The sequence below is a fragment of the Barbus barbus genome (assembly GCF_936440315.1).
Source record: "Barbus barbus genome assembly, chromosome: 4".
Taxonomy (NCBI): domain Eukaryota; kingdom Metazoa; phylum Chordata; class Actinopteri; order Cypriniformes; family Cyprinidae; genus Barbus; species Barbus barbus.
This window is the reverse complement of record NC_136732.1, coordinates 16,820,026-16,840,632: the sequence shown is the minus strand read 5'-3', so window position 1 is coordinate 16,840,632 and position 20,607 is coordinate 16,820,026. Positions and strand designations below refer to the sequence as shown.

The window sequence follows — 20,607 nt, the reverse complement described above, 5'->3', positions numbered from 1 at the left end:
CTTACTTTTCTTCTCTGACCACCTCTTGTCCCAGTTTGCATGCTCTTTCGATTGTTTTTGCTGCCTCTGTTCTCTCTCTCTCTTAACAACACACTTTCCTCTCGTGGATTCAGAGCTGACATTTTGACTTGCGCTGAAAACATTTTGTTGTTATTGCTTTTGGTTGATGAATTTCGAACACAGATCATGATCTGTTTTGAAATAAGGTTATGACTTTGGTTGGAAAATTAGTATAAAAGTGTGTCCACTGTCCACTGCTCTACTCACAACAGCAGCAGCTAAATTCCCTTCAAACACACACACACACACACACATGCTCAAACAGGCCATTTGACATTTCCCAGGTTTCTGAGGTGCAGTTCTGTCCTCTCCACTGTGAACATGCTAAAAGGGATGTCACAGAAAGAATGATGAAGATCATGAACGTTCTTCTTGACCGACACTCTGACCTTATATAACACAACGTGCTTACAAGTGTTTGGACTTGGTGTGTGTGGTTACAAATGTATATAGCTTTTCATTCAGTTTTATTTGTTTCTTTTACCCATTTAAAAATTTACAAGTGATCACATTTGCATGTTATTATTATTTTTAACAATAATATGTATTTTTATTATTTTAATAACTATTATTTAATTTAATTTTATTTTATTGCCCGTGCAATTGATTATTTTAGGGCTCTTAAATGTATAAAAAAATCATTTTGAATTCGAGATTTTGCATACACTTTAACAGATACATCCACTTTAACAAAAATGTTTAGAATGAAAAAATAAATAAAATTAGAATCAAATATTGAAGTTCATAAAAAAACATACAATGCCTAACAAAAGGCAAAATTACTTATATTACATAAGGTGAGTAAGAAAATCATGTCAATTTTGTAAATTCATAAACAACAGCAGAAATGAATGACCAGTTTAAAAGAGTTTTTTTATTATATTATTATTACCACGTAAACAATAAACAATATACTGTTTGGCTGTACTTTCTTTTTGGCAGCCAAATTCCTATGGCATAATATTCTAATTATATATAGTTGTATATATAATTTACTTGAAGAACCCTCTGAGATTTTAAGGTGATATTTCAATTATTTGCACGTTTACTGTTCTCTGATATTAGTTAATGGTAAATAAATGACATGACATAAAATAATCCTTTACCATTTTGGATTTGTTAAAAAAAAAAAATATTGCGATTATTGTCATTTTCATTAATTATTTTGTTTTGTTTATGATTTGCATTTTGCATTGTTTTTCGCTGCCTGCCTAGGATCCACTTTTGAGTGCGACAAGTTGAGAACTACTGAAGTAGCGAAGGTAATAATTAATGTCTGTTGATGGCAGTATTTCACTGTTGCAGTGCATGCTGGTTAACTCCTCATGCTGTTGTAGCTTCCATCACCTATGGGTAAATGAGTATTAGGGTAGATGGATAGTTCCTTCCAGGTGCGAGAGCAGGTGTTGTCATACAGCTGTATCTGTAAGGTTGATACCTTTAGTTTGTATAACAGTTGGTGGAGCGGTAGGCATGTTGCCGTGTGGGTTGTGGGTGTTGTGGGTGAGGGGCAAGACACGTCATCTCACCAAACCACTGCCAGATGGCTCCTCTTCCTCTTCTTCCTCGCCTGTAACCACGGAAACCTACCCACCAGCCCATCTGTGAGGCTGCCCCACCCATTCCTCCTTCCGTGCACCACTCCCTATGGGCGACCACGAGGGACTGACAGAGACACAGAAAGCCGGAGGGACTGAGAATAAGAATGAGATTTAGACTGGCCTTCTGGGGATTCAGGCTCTGTTAAAGCTTTCCACATGGAATGACAGACAATTCATTGATCCCAAAAGGGAAATGTTTTATGCATGCTGGTTAACTTTGACAGCAAAAAAAGCATTTTTCTCCATCGACAAAGTTTAATTTAATTTAATTTTGTTATTATTTTATTTTTACCAGTGCCCAATAAACAATTAAAATTTATTGTCCTTGACTGAGCGTTCGTGAGCAAAGATGGCAAATTTTGCCTTATTAACTTTCTACAGTAACTTTAAGTTAAAAAGAAGTATGTCTCTTTTCCTCTGTCAGTGTAAGAATGCCCTCAGTTTGACTTCAGTGTCTTCTCATGAGGCATTCATGTATAGCACTTGGGAGTCTCTGAGCCAAAGTCAATTCAACAGAATCAATGGAGGAAACATTTTCTATCCAGAAACAAATGAGCAAACACACGCAGTAAAACACAATGCCCTCATCCTGGGAAAAAAACAATATCAGCCAGATACAGCAATGACTCATTGTTTCCATTGCAAATGTACAGCATGTGACCTGCTGAAGCTGATGACATGTACAATTTCTAAAACTGTCATTTTCAACAGTTATCAAAGAGTTCCATAGTACTCAGTAACGTTTTTTGAAAAAAAAGTCCTCTAACTTCTCATTTAGTTTGTTTTGCTTTTAAATAAGTGATTTATTTATAGAAGGAACAGCTGGAGTACCATGGTCATAGTCAAATCAAGTCACCTTTATTTCTATAGTGCTTTATACATTACAGATTGTCAAAGCAACTTCATAGAAATAAACAAGCAGAAGTAATTATAATGGAAACTCAGCTATTGTTCAGATTCTGCTGTAAAGCAGCTCTAAAAGACAGTAGTAGTATTATTTTGTGAGTTCAGTGTTGGTTTAGTTCATATAAATAACAGTGTCAATATTCCATCATTCAAATTCATTTAATTCAAGTTTCGATCTCATTCATGGTCATAGGGCAGATCAAGTCACCTAGAAGTCTTAAAGGGACAGCTCACGAACAAAAAAAAGAATATTGAAGATGAGTAAATGAGAAGAGAGTGTTCATTTTTGGATGAACTGTAAGTAGTTTATTCAGAAGGCCTCTTCATGGAATTGTTTGTGTATGGGGCACATAAAATATTTCTGAATCTGTGGTTTGTCATGGTGAATAAATATATTTTTCAGCAAAGGACTTCAATTCTTTCCCTTAGCTTATTTTGCTAATATTTGTTTTTCCAAGAATGTATCACTCACCATGCATTGATTGTGTTCAATTAAGATGTTCTTTTGTGCGTACAGGTGTACTAGAGCATTGTGCAATCTGATGTCAGATGTTATCTTAGGTCACAAGCGTTCTGCACACCCACTTTATGCAATATTTGCATCAGCCTTGCCTTATTTATAACTCCACCAGCCTTTTGTTTTCATCTACATTCACTCTGCCTTTGCTTTTTCTGAGTTCAGTCTGATTCAAGCTTTTTCTGTTGTGCTTGTTTTTAAAATTTGCAGCAGTGTCGTTCTTTAATGCTTAGTGAAACTGAACTATTCAAAATCTCTTTTGGTAGCTGAAATATAGTTGGAGTAAAATAAAATATACATATTAGATGAAGAAAAAACTTAAACGTTGGCTGAAAGAAAAAGCTGAAAGAAGTTTAAGTACTAAAAAAGTCCCAACAAGTATATTTAATGTGTTTACATCCACTCATATCCCATAACCATGTGCAGCAGTGGACTTTATTTAATCATGATAAAGTTAAGATTCAGTTTTACTCTAATTCCCCATGACCTTTCTCCTTCAGAGGTCAGCCAGAGGAACTGCAGGGTGATTTATCATGCAAATTTATGTGAAATTTATTCTGCTCTAATTATTAGACATCGTCTTACATATTTATGTTTAAAATTCTATTATCAGTGAGGAAATGCATGAAAGGGATTGTGTGTGTGTGTGTGTGTGTGTGTTTGTTGAACAGTGAAAGAGTGTTTGATGATAGTTTATATGCTTACAATAATCGCTAATTTGTATAGATTCATAGGGCTAATTTAATTTAATTTCACTGTCAAAGGCTTAATCAGGTTTTATCCTCAAGTTATACATCATTATGACATCATGATTATAAAGCTTCAGCCTCCCGTAGCAGGCTTAACATCTGCCACCTCACATCCAATAAAGGAATAGACTAATCATCAACTCAGTTGTTTTAAATTAAATCTATCACTTAATGAATGAAAAAGTGATGCGTGCCTAAATGGTATTGCAAAATCTCAAGGATTTTTAAAGGAATTTAAAGGCCTAAAATATCAATGTGATGCTCTTTTGTGTGCATGAGTGAAGTGGGCAGCGTGGAGCTGGACCGCTTGTCTTTCTTGAGAGAACTTGAAAGTGGGTCGATTCTTCTGCATGCTTCTTCGCTGTGAGGTAAAGGGATGAGTGAAGAAGCATGCGTAGCTCTCCAACACGTCTGACCTGGCAGACCCTGTTATTTCAGCAGTTATAAAAAGAGAGAGAGCGAGAGGAAAAGAAGCAGAGAGAAATGGAGACAAATATTGCTGCTGGTAACACTCCCATCCAAAATAATCCTGTTTTAATGCTGGACCTTCCTGCTCTTTGCTTGCATTATATAACAGTTAAATAACTGGAGATGCAGAACCTCGTGTGACTCTTCAGGAAACGAACGCTCATGTGTCTCTCCTTCCTACTTTGTGTTTGTTTTCATGATATTTAAGAAATTCCCTTTTGAATGGATCTATGTGGATCTGTTTTGAGGAAATTATTATTTTATGCAGTGTTCAAGCTAATGAAGTCTCATGCAGACAGTGATTAACCGAATTTAGATCATGTAGGTGGGAACAGGTTGATGTCTGTGTGTGTCTGAATGCAATCATTTCCTGCTGATTTTAAGGATTAGTCTGCACAGGCATTAAACTAAAACCTGACTGGTACTGTCACATTAGCAGACCTGAATCCATCAGTATTTTATTTCCTCTATAATAGGCATGGTGAAATGGTGAGCTAACAGCTAACTAAACTCAACAATAAATGAGGGTGTGAGTGTGCGTGCAAAGAACGTTAAAATTAAAACATCAAATATTTATAATAATAATTTAGTTTTTCATTAATTACAATCCTGTAATTATGTACTGTTGCAGTTTTCAGGGTCCTGTTTGGGTAAAACTTGGTAGCAGTCTTATTATCGCAGTGATGGAAACATTCTACTTGTGCAGATATTTTCATTTGTACTGGTTTACACATATTAACTGACAGTAGTTGTAAGAGTAAAATCATTAGACACACCTAGATATGTTTTAAATGGAAATTATTACATAAATGCTAGTGAAACCAGTCAGATTGTATCAAAAAGTACACAGTATATGACAATCAACAGTTTACTTTGTTACACCAGAAGGTCTTTATGAGTGATTCAGTGAATCATTCACTTAGTTAATTCTTTTAAATGCATTGATTCATTCAGGAGCACATCAAGTGACTGCTTTCATAAGTGAGTCACTGAATTATTCACTCAACCATTTCATTCACAAACACTGAATGAAAACACTGATTACACGGATAGAAACAAGATGGCGCCGCTGATGGCAGCTATTGTGCGTTGCTCTCCAGTGTTTGTACTGTTTTTGTTTGTTTTTCCTGTTTTTTGGTTTTCAAATACGATCAGTTTTACCAGGGATGACCTGCTGAACATTCGGCAGAACACACCACAAAATCTTTTACGATTTTTTACGGATTTTGATTTTTCGGACGTTTGGCTGGACGTTGTAGTTGGCGGAGCCGTAACTCTGGTCAAACGCTACAGGAGGCGCAGGCGGGGGAAGCGAGCCGGCACGCTTGTGAAGCTTCGTCAGCGTGGATTTCGAACGCCGTTGCCTAGCATCCATCTGGCGAATCTCCGCTCTCTACCCAACAAACGGACAAACTCCTTCTGCTCTACTGGACAAATAAGAATTTTTCTAACTCTGCTGCTCTGTTTTTCATGGAAACCTGGCTAAATGGTGACATACCGGACAGCATACTACATCTGCCTAATTACCAGCTGATCAGAGCAGATCGCGACACAGAATCAAGGGGGAAATCGCGCAGCAGTGGGACATGCTTTTACATCAATGAGAGGTGGTGTACAGATGTAACTGTGTTAAAGAAGATGTGCTGTTCAGATCTAGAAGCGTCACTCATTAACTGCAAGCCATTCTGTTCCCCGCGGGAGTTCTGCTCGTTCATTCTCGTGAGTGTTTACATTCCACCGCAAGCGCATGTGAGCACAGCTCTACAGAAACTCGCTGATCTGATCACAGAGAGTGAGCAACAACACCCGGACTCTGTTTTAATTATTCTCGGGGACTGTGATAAAGCGAATCTCTCCCGCAAACTGCCAAAATACAGACAGCACATCACATGTCCCACCAGAGACAGTAATATATTGGATCACTGTTACACAGCGATAAAGGACGCATATCATTCGGTTCCACGAGCAGCTTTAGGACTCTCTGATCACTGTTTGATTCATCTTATTCCGTCCTACAGGCAGAAACTTAAATCTGCAAAACCTGTATTAAGAACTGTTAAAAGATGGACTAATGAAACAGAGCGGGATTTACAAGCCTGTTTCTCTCTCACTGATTAGACTGTTTTTGAAGCCGCTGCCATCGATCTGGACGAGCTCACAGAGACTGTAACATCTTATATCAGTTTCTGTGAGGATATGTGCATTCCTAACAGGACTCATCTAATCTACAACAATGACAAACCATGGTTCACTGCCAAACTCAGACAGCTCCGTCAGGCCAAAGAAGATGCTTACAGAAAGGGGGATAAAGTCTTGTATAAACAGGCCAAATACACACTGGAAAAGGAGATCAGGGTGGCAAAGAGGAATTATTCTGACAAGCTAAGAAAAAAATTATCTTCCAGTGATCCTGCTTCAGTGTGGAAAGGAATGAAGGATATCACCAGTTACAAGTCACCATCCCCCAGCACTCTGGAGAATCAACACCTGGCAGATGACTTGAACGAGTTTTATTGTAATTTTGAAAAATCACCCCACACCCGCCCTGAACACCTCTCCACACAACCATTAACACCTCCAGCAACCCTCCTCTCCCCCACACCTACAATTCAAATCAGCGAAGAAGATGTGTGCCAGGTCTTCAGGAAGAACAAAAGAAGGAAAGCACCAGGCCCAGACGGTGTGTCACCAGCCTGCGTAAAAATCTGTGCTGACCAGCTGGCCCCCACCTTCACACAGATCTTCAACAGATCACTGGAGCTGTGCGAAGTCCCCTCATGCTTCAAACGCTTCACCATCATCCCCATCCCAAAGAAACCCAAAATTACTGGACTTAATGACTACAGACCTGTGGCCCTAACGTCTGTAGCCATTAAATCATTTGAAAGACTGGTTTTGGCTTATCTGAAGGACATCACCGGACCCTTACTGGACCCCCTGCAGTTTGCCTACAGAGCAAACAGGTCTGTGGATGATACAGTCAACATGGGACTGCACTTCACCCTGCAGCATCTGGACAGACCAGGGACTTATGTGAGGATCCTGTTTGTGGACTTCAGCTCCGCTTTGCACATCTAAAGACCCCTCTGTCAAGCTGACTTCAGGAGAAACCCCCCCCCCCCCCCCCCACTCACCATAATGAACAGCACTGTGACTGCAGTGGAGTCATTCAGATTCCTGGGCACCACCATGTCCCAGGACCTGAAGTGGGATATTCACATAGACTCCATTGTCAGGAAGGCCCAGCAGAGGTTGTACTTTCTTTGCCAACTGAGGAAGTTCAACCTGCCACAGTAGCTGCTGAAACAGTTCTACTCCGCCATCATTGAATCCATCCTCTGCACTTCTATAACCGTCTGGTTCAGCTCAGCTACCAAATCTGACCTCAGAAGACTACAGAGAGTAGTCCAGACTGTTGAGTGAATCATTGGTACAACCCTCCCCACTCTCCAAGAGCTGTACTTATCCAGAGTGAGCAAAAAGGCTGGTAAAATTACTCTGGACCCCTCACATCCAGCACACTCCCTCTTTGAACTGTTACCGTCTGGTCGATGTTACAGAGCTCTGAGAACCAGAACGACCAGACACAGGAATAGTTTCTTCCCTCAGGCAATCCATCTCATGAACACTCAACAATAAACGTGGAACACACAACTATAATACATTATCCATTTACCACACTCACTTATTTTATTTTTATTTCTCATTTCTAATTTGCACATACTTGACCTATACATACATAGTTGTCTATATTATATATTGTGTTTTTGCTGCTTTGTACATTGTCTATTTGTATATTTGTATATTATTCTTTTATTATCTGTGTCCTGTCCTGTTGCTGTCTTTCTGTTGCACTGTGGAGCTTCTGTCACTACAACAAATTCCTTGTATGTGTAAACATACTTGGCCAATAAAGCCAATAATTCTGATTAATTCAGGAACAAATCATCAATAACAGTTCACACTTTTTACTTATTTGAAACCGTTTCATTGGCAAAGCAGAAATGTACAAAGTAACTGGTAATATTGTTTCATTAATGTCTAAGTTACTCAATATTAGCTTCTTATTTATTGAATTGTATACAATATCACACTTGCAAGTTCTAGCATATATCCCTGACTGTGATTATGTTGCAAGTAATAACAGCCTTTTTAATTATATTTCATTTATAATATCTCACATCTGATTTTATTTTACATTCCTGTACATCTGTGATCGACTGCTGTCTGAAACCATTTGACAGTAAGTGTTCTGCTAGACTGAAGGTCTGTGGAGCAAAACTGCGAGCAGATGAAGTGTTTCTCTCTCAGCTCATTTAATGATGTCTCTGATGGTTTTCAGAAGCATATTAAAGATAAATCCTGCATAGACATACATACACACGCTTATGTGTATTAAAAGTTTTGTTGTTAAGTTGAAAAACCGCCTCTGTCTCATCAAACATTGACATTATTAGCAGTCTTGTTATTGTAATTACTCGTGGGATGAGTCTCCACAGCGACTGAGAAAAGAGAGACGGGGGATGGCGATCTCTTATTTAGTTTAATTAAAAAGCCGGCTATTAACACCAGGGGAAACAAACAAGCTGGTAATCCGCCCCAACCATAGTGAGCGAGTGTTTGTATAACGGTATTGTGAACATTAAGGGCGAAACCAGATTGATTCGCAATCTCACTGTTTGAGTCTAATCAAATCTTACAGGGCAGAGCTAAATAATGAACACTTCTCAAGCATCTGATATTGAAGACGGGGAGATAGGACACTGCATGCAACAGATAGAGAGGCGGCCATGCGCTGCAGCTTTTGTTTGCTTTTCTCAGTCCGTGTATGTCTGTGAATGTGTTTCTGATTGTGTGACTCATCCATAATGGACTTGTTAGAGAAAGAGTTGTTTCTCAGTCAGTTTGATGGCCCCTAGGCGGTAATAGCAATTATACAACAGCGAGGAAAGGTCTCTTTGCTCTGTCTGCAACCACAGAAAGAGAGAGGAGGAGTGATTGAACAGTTGCAGTTGTTTAGTTTTGTTTAACAACATCTGACCGATGGCACCTCCTCCCACTGGATGGATTTTACATATCTCCTGGAATTAACTGATTTTTTGCTTTTTTGTGTGTTTCAGCTATTCTCTCTACTGTATATCCACCAGACAAATTCACCTTGAATAAGTCATTACATTTGATAGGGCTCCATTTAGAATATGCCTTTGGCTTTTTAAAATAATTGCAACATTTTGAATGTGAATTGTGCAGTGTTTACAATACCAAAGGAATTAATTAGTTTAATTCATTTAGTTCTTAATGCACTTTCTGGATGTGATGGCTAAATCGAAAAGGGAATTTATGAGATTAATTTTATACATTTTGTCAAATAAGACAGTTTAAGTCTTATTTGGTTGGGCTTTGCGAACCCCTAGGGGTTTTTGTTTTCATGAAAAGCTAATAATTAATTATAATAAATAACTAATTAAAAATAATTTACATTAAAATCAGTCTAGATGAAACATACACACACACACAAAAGAAATATTTTATTGCATCTCATTAGCTGACTGTGAACATACAAATGTGTTGTTTAACACATTAAACAACAATGGCAATCCATCTCATGAACACTCAACAATAAACGTGGAACACACAACTATAATACATTATCCATTCACCACACTCACTAATTTTATCTTTAGTTTCTCATTTCTAATTTGCACATACTTGACCTGTACATACATTGTTGTCTATATTATATATTGTGTTTTTGCTGCTTTGTACATTTGTACCTATTTGGTTATTTGTTGTTATTCTTTTATTACCTGTGTCCTGTCCTGTTAAAGTCTTTCTGTTGCACTGTGGAGCTTCGGTCACTACAACAAATTCCTTGTATGTGTAAACATACTTGGCCAATAAAGCTCATTCTCATTCTCATTCTCTCATTCTCTTTAATTATTTGAATATGTGCTCTCATGGTAGGTTTTGACTGACAAATTGTTGGGATACATGGTTAATTTTGAATGGCTCAATGGAGAAATATGTTTTTGGCCTACAAAGTGTGTAGTAACTGCCAGGAGGGCCTAATGGGGTTATGCTAACCAGCAACACCTTGACAACTTGAGTGACACCAGTGGCACAAAAATTAAGCAGCCAAACATTAGAGGCCATTGTAAAAAAGGCTGTTGCTGTTTTAGTGTGTGCACTAAAACACTGATGATAAACAACATCCTCCGATGTTTAGTACTGGCTTTGTGTGTTTGCTGCATAATGAGCATAATGGAAGGTTCTAGGCACATCTGTACGTGTGTGTATTTAAGTAAAGATGTTTTTGTTTAACTTTGTAGGATTTAGCAACAGATAGGAGAAGTGTCTCTTATAGTCTGTGTTGATAAACTCAGCTTGTGATCTCATTTTAGCAGTAGTTTCGTTTCTTTCTGAGAAATTCAGGATATACCTCAAACATATGTATAAGAATACATACTCACTTAAATGGAATTAGTATAATATATATATATATATATATATATATATATATATATATATATATATATATATATATATATTAGTATGGGTTTTCTATTGTTCTCTATTCTTTTGATGGCAGCCATTACTTCAGTGTCACATGATCTTTGAGAAATCATTATATGCTGTTTCGCTGCTCAAAAAACAAAACAATTAGTATTATCAATTTGGAAACACTGTGGAAGGAAACCATAATGCATTTGCCAGGATTCTTTGATGAATAGAAAGTTCAAAATAACATCATTTATTTGAAATAAAAGTCTTTTGTAACATTTTCTGTCACCTTTGATCAATTTAATGCATCCTTGCTGAATGAAAGTAATCTTACTGAGCCTAATCTATATAAATATATATACATACATATAACATTTTTCAAGTCCAAGGGTGTCAGAACTGCCACTGGTCTTCCTTCAAAACAAATTGGTGCATGTCTGTTTATTTCCTGTCTCTCCTCTGCCTCCCCATCATTCATAACCTCCTCCTCTCTCTCCTCTCCATATGCTCCTGATGGGCTCCCAGGCGAGCAGAAGGCAGTCTGTCTCCCTAATGGCAGCATGTGTGTGTTTTGCTGTGGTTAAAGGAACAGCCAGGGGGAAGATGAGAGGGGAGGCATTAGAAGATGTACGTTTAGGGTGCTAAAATTAAACTACTGTTTGTGTGTTTCCCTACAAAATATGTAGCATTTGATGTTGTTGCTGGTTCTTTACTGTCCTGTGTCCTAGAATGTGCCAGGGATTTTCTCTTCTCTGATTGGTCACCTGTTTTACAGGCATATTTTGATTGGGTGCAGCTGCAGTCACACAGTTCCACTTACTTATCCATAGTTCCATCATTTTTATTTTTAGCATGCTAGTGTTGCCACTATGATGCGGATGGAAACTTTTATAATTTAGGAATTTGAAATTGCTTCTTAAAAATTATTATTTTTAGCTGCAAACTAAAGCTGGAGCTCAAGTCATTCTAATCTCTGGAAGATAAAAAAAAAGTCTCTAGATTAAATATGCAGCAATACAAAGCTGTGCTGTAAAGTTATCAGAAAATTCACAAAGACACACATTGTATTGAGCACAAGTATTGCCTATGCACACAGTAGTTCTTCATAACAGTGGGATAAAGATGACTTTAGTGTTTAGAGTTTGTTAACTCTCATTTTCTCTCCCTCACTCCTTCTTGCTCACTAAACATCATTGTTCTCTTGTACTTTTTGAAAAGGTCTTGCTAACACGTTCTCAGGCTGGTATTTTGCATTGATTTTGCCTGTCAGAGTAATTCTAGCTTGGCTTCTGTGATGGATGGAGGCAAATAACCCATCTCCACTTCCGGCATTGTGTGCTCACTCTCTCTTTCTCTGTGCCTGCGGCAGTTACCTGCTTTTAGCACATCAGATGGTTCCACTCTCTTAGCTGATGATATCTGCTTCCATGCACAGTTCAAATCAATGCCCTTTGTTTCCTTACACTCAAGGTGTTTTTTTTGTTCCAGCATTTTGTCTTTATTAGGAGAATGAGTAACTGAGGGTATATGATCTGAGATGAGAGAATGAGACAGCAGGGTGCAGTTTTCTTGGAATCAATGCTTGAAGCCTTTTGGCTTTATTGCATTAATCTGGGATCATTGTGGACTCAAATTCAGTCGAAGTGGTCCCCTTTGACTTTGCACTGCCTTACTTTAATTTAATACAGCTCTGAGCAGAGCTGCATGGGATTGCGTTATTTATCATACACATTAAATGTAAATTTACTGTAGTTTTTGCATAATAATCATGCTTCAGCTCTAGCATTTTTATTAATGTATTAAGTAAAGCCACAATATCCACAAGTAAAACCAAGATTTTTACTACTACTTCTATTGAAACTATTTAATAAAAAAATATTGAAATTTTTTATAATTTTAGAGTATTTGTGTCTGTATATATTACTATAATTAATGCTTTTCATTAATACTTTTATTCATTTTATGTCATACTGATTTAAAATGTGACAGTAAAGATTTTTAGAATGTTACAAAAGATTTCTATTTATTTCATATTTAACTTGAACTTTAAACCCTGATACTAAGAAATATTTATTGAGCAGCAAATCAGCATATTAAAATAATTTCTGAAGGATCATGTGACATATGGCTGGAGTAATGATGCTGAAAATTCAGCTTTGCCATCACAGGAATAAATAACATTTTAAAATGTATTAAAATTAATGAGATTTCACAATGTACTGTAAAAATAATAATAGCTAAGGCCATCAAATTACCACAGGCTCAGTTTTATTAGTGCAGTCACCAATGTGTTGTTGTTCTCTGAACAAAACAACTTTAACACAGTGATATCACTCAATTCTTCAGCCTTTCAGCCTGTTTAAGTGAATTGAACATGTCCTTCTTGCTTCCATTCAAAGCTCTTCCTGCTAAAGCTTACACAGTTTAGTCACATTGTCAGGGTGCATTAGTGGTTCAAACTCCCTAGAGCAAGTATCATGGTAAGTCTGTATCAGTTCCGTCTGTCCTTCAACAGGCTGATCTCTGAAAGATAATGCTCCTTCTCAGGAGAGTATGAGTGATATTAAAGTATTCAATGCTAACAACATTAACCACAAGGTCATTCAATTTAACCATTTCTCAGAAGCACCGCTGCTGTCTGTTTCTCAGAACAACCCTGATGTTTGTTTAAAGCACCAGCTCTTCTTAGTAAAACATCAGCTGCTTTCAGATTCAATGCTTTAAATAATATGTGAATAATTCATTGGATGGTGATGGTGTTTTTAGCCCCAAGCTTCCTGGAAGGAGGTGAAGAGGCAATAGGGAGACCACGGTGACAGTTTAGTCAGTGAAAAGAGTGATTCAAATCCCACTGAGCTGGAAGTGCATGATATGTTGTTAGATATTATTATAATATATTAAGTGCCAGTTCATCACAACAGTTCATACTTCTTATGACAGGCTCTCAAACATTTCTCACCGAAGTTACATTAACAAAATTAAAAGAATGTGAATAATCACACTTTAATTTAGCAAATTTGTGAATAATTTGTTGTTGCCACATCACTGCACGATTTGCTACTAGTGGCAGATATTTACACTACAGCTCAAAAGTTTGGTCAGTAAAAATAATGTTACAAAATATTTAAATTTCAAATAAATGCTGTTCTTTTAAAAAGTCTGAAAAAAAATGTATCATGATTTCCTCAAAACTATTAAGCAGCACAAACTCTTTTCGACAAGGATTTCTGAAATATCATGTGATACTGAAGATTTGCTGCTTAAAATTCAGCACTGCTATTATAGAAACAAAGTACTGTAACACTTTACTTAAAGCCTTTATGTATAAAGCGCTATAGAAGTAGTTTCAATGCATTAATTATGCCTTGTAATGCACCTTATTATGCATTGTACAATTTCATGAATAATTGTAACACTTATCACTTCATTGTTACTCTATGTATTTTTAAAGAGGTCATATGACGTTGCTAAAAAGAACATTATTTTGTGTATTTAGTGTAATGCAATGTGTGTATGTGGTTTAAGGTTTAAAAAACACATTATTTTCCACTTTCTGTAAATTATTGTTGCTCCTTTCTGAAACGTGTCGATTTTTACAAAGCTCATCATTCTGAGAAGCGAGGAGTGCTCTGATTGGCCAGCTATCCAGTGTGTTGTGATTGGCCGAATACCTCAAGTGTGAGACGAAAATGTTACGCACCTCACCGTATGGTGATGCCGTGTCCCGGCGCGACGACCCAAAAACAGTAAAACCCATTATAAACGAGGCATTTGTTGCATTCAGTGGGGACATAATTACTGATTATAATGACTTATACTGTCTTTTTACGCGTCACAATGCAACATTACCATGCATAAACATTACCGGAGAAACGACAAACAACAAGCACTACTTTACACTGCTCAAAACTCACGTTTGAATCGTCAGTAGCTGAAACATACTTACAGGCTGATTTAGAAGTGCCAGACTGTCCTTGCAAAGTTGGAATTGCCCCACTTTATAGAAACAGCCTTTGTGCAAGCCAGCATTGTAGGCTACTCTTCCATGTTCAGGAAATACTCCTCTGTAAAATGCGCTGCACAGTGCACACACTCTAATATTTGGGTTGAACTGTTCTGGAACAGTGTTGTAAATATAACTTAACCACTGATTTCTAGTTGTGTCCTCTTTTGGAAGCACAAACAAAGTACTTTCACTTTTACAACTAAATACAGTGTCTCCAGACATGGCGCCGGTGGCAGCAACAATACTACAGCAAGAATAAAAATCACGCCCCCTTTCATTGCTTATACAGTTGGGCGGTGTTTTGCAAATCTTCCCACATCGTGACGTAGACATGTGGGGGCGTGTTTAAATGAGCCGTTTTAGGGGGGTGTGACAGAGTTTTAACTTTGATAAAGAATATCTGTTTGGTTTTGAGACTTTAGTCTTTCCAACTTCAGGGATCTTATCTATGCACAAACATCTTGTAACACTCCAAAGAGAAAAGAAAACTTGAAATCGCATCATATGACCCCTTTAATTTGCTTATAATTATTTACAAGATATAATGTATTACAACACACATTATGAATAATTGTAATGAATTATATCCTTTAATAACCCTTTATACTGCATAATACATAAAGGCTTTAAGTAAAGTGTTACCAAATATTATATTTAAAAAATATATCAAAATAGAAAAGTTCTTTTAAGTCGTGATCAAATTTCACAATACAGCTGTTTCGCTGTATTTTTGATCAAATAAATGCAACCTTAGTGAGCATAAGAGACTTCTTTCAAAAACATTAAAAATACTTACTGGCCCCAAACTTTTGAACATTAGTGTATGTTTGCTAAAAGTTTGCCATAGAGCTATTTGCCAGTACTGACAGTTTACTATAAATTAACTACAAGTTTGTTGTACATACAGTAAATTGTTCTAACAAGGAACTGTGGAATGGATTGACTAGTGAAATAATAAATCTATATGGCATGATGAATAAATGAAGTAACATACAAACAAATCAGTGAAGATATTATTCAAGCACTATGTCATCTGCAGCTTTCAGCAGTTTTGTTATGCTCAGCGTGTTCCTGTAATCTGGCCTCAGGTTTAAATGCAGTATTCCATCACCAGGGGCTAGATTTTAGCCCACTAGCACATTCAGGTACTTCATGAACATTTTATTAACAGAATTACTCCACACAAGCGATCAGGGCCAATACCTCCCTCTCTGACCTCACTCCCTGCTGAAAACTTTCATAACACACACAAACGCCTCACAATATCAGTTTTTGTAAGATGTATTTATTGATGTGTTAGTCATAAGAGGTTATAAGGTTTGAATCTGTTACATGTGAAAGAGAAAATAAGTGAAGAGCAGTAGCTAGGAGGAGGAATGGTTGTTAAATTTAAAGTTCAATGTAGTGATTGTGTGGGTGTTTGTATTTGTTTGTTCAGAGGTTTTAAGGACACATAAATTCTTGACAGAAGGTGCTCGGGAAGGTTTTCGGTTGGAACCCCTTTCTTATTGAGGATGTTTACCGAAAGCTTCTGTTTACACACAAGCACTAAAAAAATGACAGCAGCAATGTGAGAAGCGCCATTCTATATTTTGTGAACAGCAGTCAGAGAATTCGCTCCTCATGTAGGATTTCATTTTTTGTGTTATTGACTGAACAATGCTCCTATTCCTTTTGCATAATACAAAAGAGAGACATGATTTGGGAATCAATTCTTGCCAACAGCACCAAAGCCAATTATAATGCGTGTATATGAAAGAGAGATAAAGGGAATGAAAGAGAGAACGAGGAGCTTAACTGTGGTCGATGTTTTGTTTTTTTCTTCAGCCAGTGTTGGGGCCTGCTTTCCGAAGCAAGGTAACCACCAGCTACTCCCATCCTCTCATGTCGGCCTGCCTCTGGCCAATCAGAGCCTCTGACCAGCTTGTCATTTTGTCCCACTGATTGTGTCAGTTGTATGTCAATGTCTTGTCTCTGCATACTGCCTGGCCCAGTGTTGTCTGCGTGCCATGTGCATTAGCCACCTGTCTATATGAGCGAGAGAGAGGGGTAATGAAGCTACATGTGCATTAGATTGCGCCTCTTATCCTTGGAGGCAGTTTGGGAATGCGTAAACATATTTGTGCCGCTCTGTCAGAAGTGTCATGCACTTTTAAACTGAGGGGGCCCGAACAGTAAACCAAGGTGTCAAGGCTTGGCTGGTTAGCATGGGTCAGTTTGCCCCTGCTGGTAGATGCTGTAACTGCAATTCGCAAGTATGTGTGGAATAAAATGTAGGTCACATGTTTCACTATATTATAGAATCACTCTTTTTTTAAAACAGATTTTCCTCACCTGTTTGTTTGTTTGTTTGTTTGTTTTTTCATCTTCTTAAAGAGATAGTTCTCCTTCAGTTGCTGGTCCCATTAGCTTCCATAGTATGGAAAAAAAATCACAAGTCAAGTCAATGGGGATCAGCAACTGAAGGTGAACTATCCCTTTAACTCTTCTTAACTAAATGATTAAATGAAATGTCTGTCATCATTTACTCACTTTCATGTCCTCCCAAACACATTAATAGACTTCTGTTTATTTTTGGAACACTAATGAAGATATTTTTTTAAATTCACTCTTCCTGTTTGTCCATCCATTGAAAGTCCATGCAACCAAAACCTTAACACATCTAGAAGTACAAATAACATTGTAAAATTAATCCATATAAATCAAGCATATAATCCAAGTTTGAATGTTTAAATCAAGTCTTCTGAAGAGACATGACTGCTTTATGCGATGAACAGATTTAATTTCTCATATAAACATTAACACACATACATAGAGCAAATCAAATATGGTAAACATGGAAGCTCAAATGTGATTATTTGACACGTAATAATAACTTACTCTGCGTCTGAAATTACATACTCTCTTGATTAGGTAATTATTTTGAATAAGAAATTACTTCGGGACTGCTAAAAAAAAGTATGTTTTATATAGTATAACCCGAATTCCGGAAATGTTGGGACGTTTTTTTAAATTTGAATAAAATTAAAACTAAAAGATTTTCAAATCCCATGAGCCAATATTTTATTCACAATAGAACATAGAGAAAATAACAAATGTCTAAACGGAGAAATATTGCACTTTTATCCACTAAATGAGCTCATTTCAAATTTGATGTCTGCTACAGGTCTCAAAAAAGTTGGCATGGGTTCAACAAAGGGCTGAAAAAACAAGACATTTTGAAAAGATTCAGCTGGGAGAACATCTAGCAACTAATTAAGTTCATAGAGATCAGGTCTGTAACATGATTAGATACAGTGGGGGAAAAAAATATTTTCATCCTCTGCTGATTTTGTACGTTTGCCCATTGACAAAGAAATGATAAGTCTATAATTTTTATGGTAGGTTTATTTTAACAGTGAGAGACAGAATAACAACAAAAAAATCCAGAAAAGCATTTGAAAAAAAGTAATAAATTGATTTGCATTTAATGAGTCAAATAAGTATTTGATCCCCTATCAATCAGCAAGATTTCTGGCTCCCAGATGTCTTTTATACAGGTAAGGAGCTGAGATTAGGAGCACTCTCTGAAAGGGAGAGATCCTAATCTCAGTTTGTTACCTGTATAAAAGACAACATGTCCACAGAAGCAATCAATCAATCAGATTCCAAACTCTCCACCATGGCCAAGACCAAAGAGCTGTCCAAGGATGTCAGGGACAAGACCATCGCCAAGCAGCTTGGTGAGAAGGTGACAACAGTTGGTGCGATTATTCACAAATGGAAGAAACACAAAATAACTGTCAATCTCCCTCAGACTCCATGGGGCTCCATGCAAGATCTCACCTCGTGGAGTTTCAATGATGATGAGAACGGTGAGGAATCAGCCCAGAACACCGGAGGATCTTGTCAATGATCTCAAGGCAGCTGGGACCATAGTCACCAAGAAAACAATTGGTAACAAACTATGTCGTGAAGGACTGAAATCCTGCAGCGCCCACAAGGTCCCCCTGCTCAAGAAAGCACATGTACAGGCCCGTCTGAAGTTTGCCAATGATTCAGAGGAGAACTGGGTGAAAGTGTTGTGGTCAGATGAGACCACCGTGTCCTCCCTGGGGGTACATATGGTATCAGAATCAGAATTAGAATCAGAATGAGCTTTATTGCCAGGTATGTTTGCTCATACGAGGAATTTGTTTTAGTGACAGTAGCTCCACAGTGAGACAGAATGACAGCGACAGGACACAGATAATAAAAAAATTATGTACAAATATACAAAACGGACAATATGCACAATAGCACAAACACAATATACAAAATAGACAATTCAGTATGTACAGGTATGTTAGGTGCAAATTTGAAATGTAATTAGTATGTGTGTTAAATAAAAAATAAAAAGTATGATAGTGTTGTGTGTTTCATGTTTATTGTTAAGAGTTTAAATGTTCATAAGATGGATTGCCTGAGGGAAGAAACTGTTCCTGTGTCTAGTCGTTCTGGTGCTCATGCAGAGCTCTGTAGCGTCGACCAGACGGCAACAGTTCTAAGAGGGAGTGTGCTGGATGTGAGGGGTCCAGAGTAATTTTTCCAGCCCTTTTGCTCACTCTGGATAAGTACAGTTCTTGGAGAGTGGGGAGGGTTGTACCAATGATTTGCTCAGCAGTCCGGACTACCCTCCGTAGTCTTCTGAGGTCAGATTTGGTAGCTGAGCTGAACTAGACAGTTATTGAAGTGCAGAGGACGGATTCAATGTGGCAGATTAGAATCGTTTCAGCAGCTCCTGTGGCAGGTTTAACTTCCTCAGCTGGCAAAGAAAGTACAACCTCTGCTGGGCCTTTTTGACAATAGAGTCAATGTGAATGTCCCACTTCAGGTCCTGAGAGATGGTGCTGCCCAGGAATCTCAATGACTCGACTGCAGTCACAGTGCTGTTCATGATGGTGAGTTGGGGGAGTGCAGGGGGGTTTCTCCTGAAGTCCACGATCATCTCCACTGTTTTAAGCGTGTTGAGCTCCAGGTTGTTAAGACTGCACCAGACAGCCAGCTCCTTAACCTCCTGTCTGTAAGCAGACTCGTCACCGTCCTGGATGAGGCCGATCAGTGTGGTGTCATCTGCAAACTTCAGGAGCTTGACAGAGGGATCTTTAGCTGTGCAGTTGTTAGTGTAGAGGGAGAAGAGCAGTGGGGAGAGAACGCAGCCCTGAGGAGCTCCAGTGCTGATCATACGGGTGCTGGATGTGTATTTTTCCAGCCTCACTAGCTGCTGCCTGTCTGTCAGGAAGCTGTTGATCCAATGACAGACAGAGGTGGGGACGAAGAGCTGAGTTAGTTTGGGCAGGAGGAGGTTTGGAATGATAGTGTTAAAGGCTGAGCTGAACTCCACAAACAGGATCCTCACATAAGTCCCTGGTCTGTCCAGGTGTTGCAGTATGTAATGCAGTCCCATGTTGACTGCATCATCTACAGACCTGTTTGCTCTGTAGGCAAACTGCAGGGGGTCCAGTGATGTCCTTCAGATAAGCCAAAACCAGTTTTTCAAATGACTTCATGACCACAGATGTTAAAGCCACAGGTTTGTAGTCATTAAGTCCTGTTATCGTAGGTTTCTTTGGGACGGGAATGATGGTGCGTTCATCCCCACCAGCTTGGGCAGCTTGCATGTTTTGGGAGGCACTATGAATGCTGAAAGGTATATAAAGGTTTAAGAGCAACACATGCTCCCCTCCAGATGACGTCTATTTCAGGGAAGGCCTTGTGCATTTCAGCTGGACAATGCAAAACCACATACTGCAGCTATTACAACAGCATGGCTTCGTAGTA

General features: G+C 38.1%; 1 protein-coding gene across 1 annotated transcript in view; it reads left to right on the top strand.

Moving 5' to 3' along the window:
• The window catches only part of LOC306868155 (SRC kinase signaling inhibitor 1-like), a gene marked incomplete at both ends in the record, with an annotated part of 124,123 nt that overhangs the window by 46,085 nt on the left and 57,431 nt on the right, over positions 1-20,607 (top strand). The window contains one exon of the mRNA XM_079414205.1: positions 16,640-16,665. Coding sequence (XP_079270331.1) covers positions 16,640-16,665 — 26 coding nt within the window. The remainder of the gene's footprint in view (positions 1-16,639; positions 16,666-20,607) is intronic.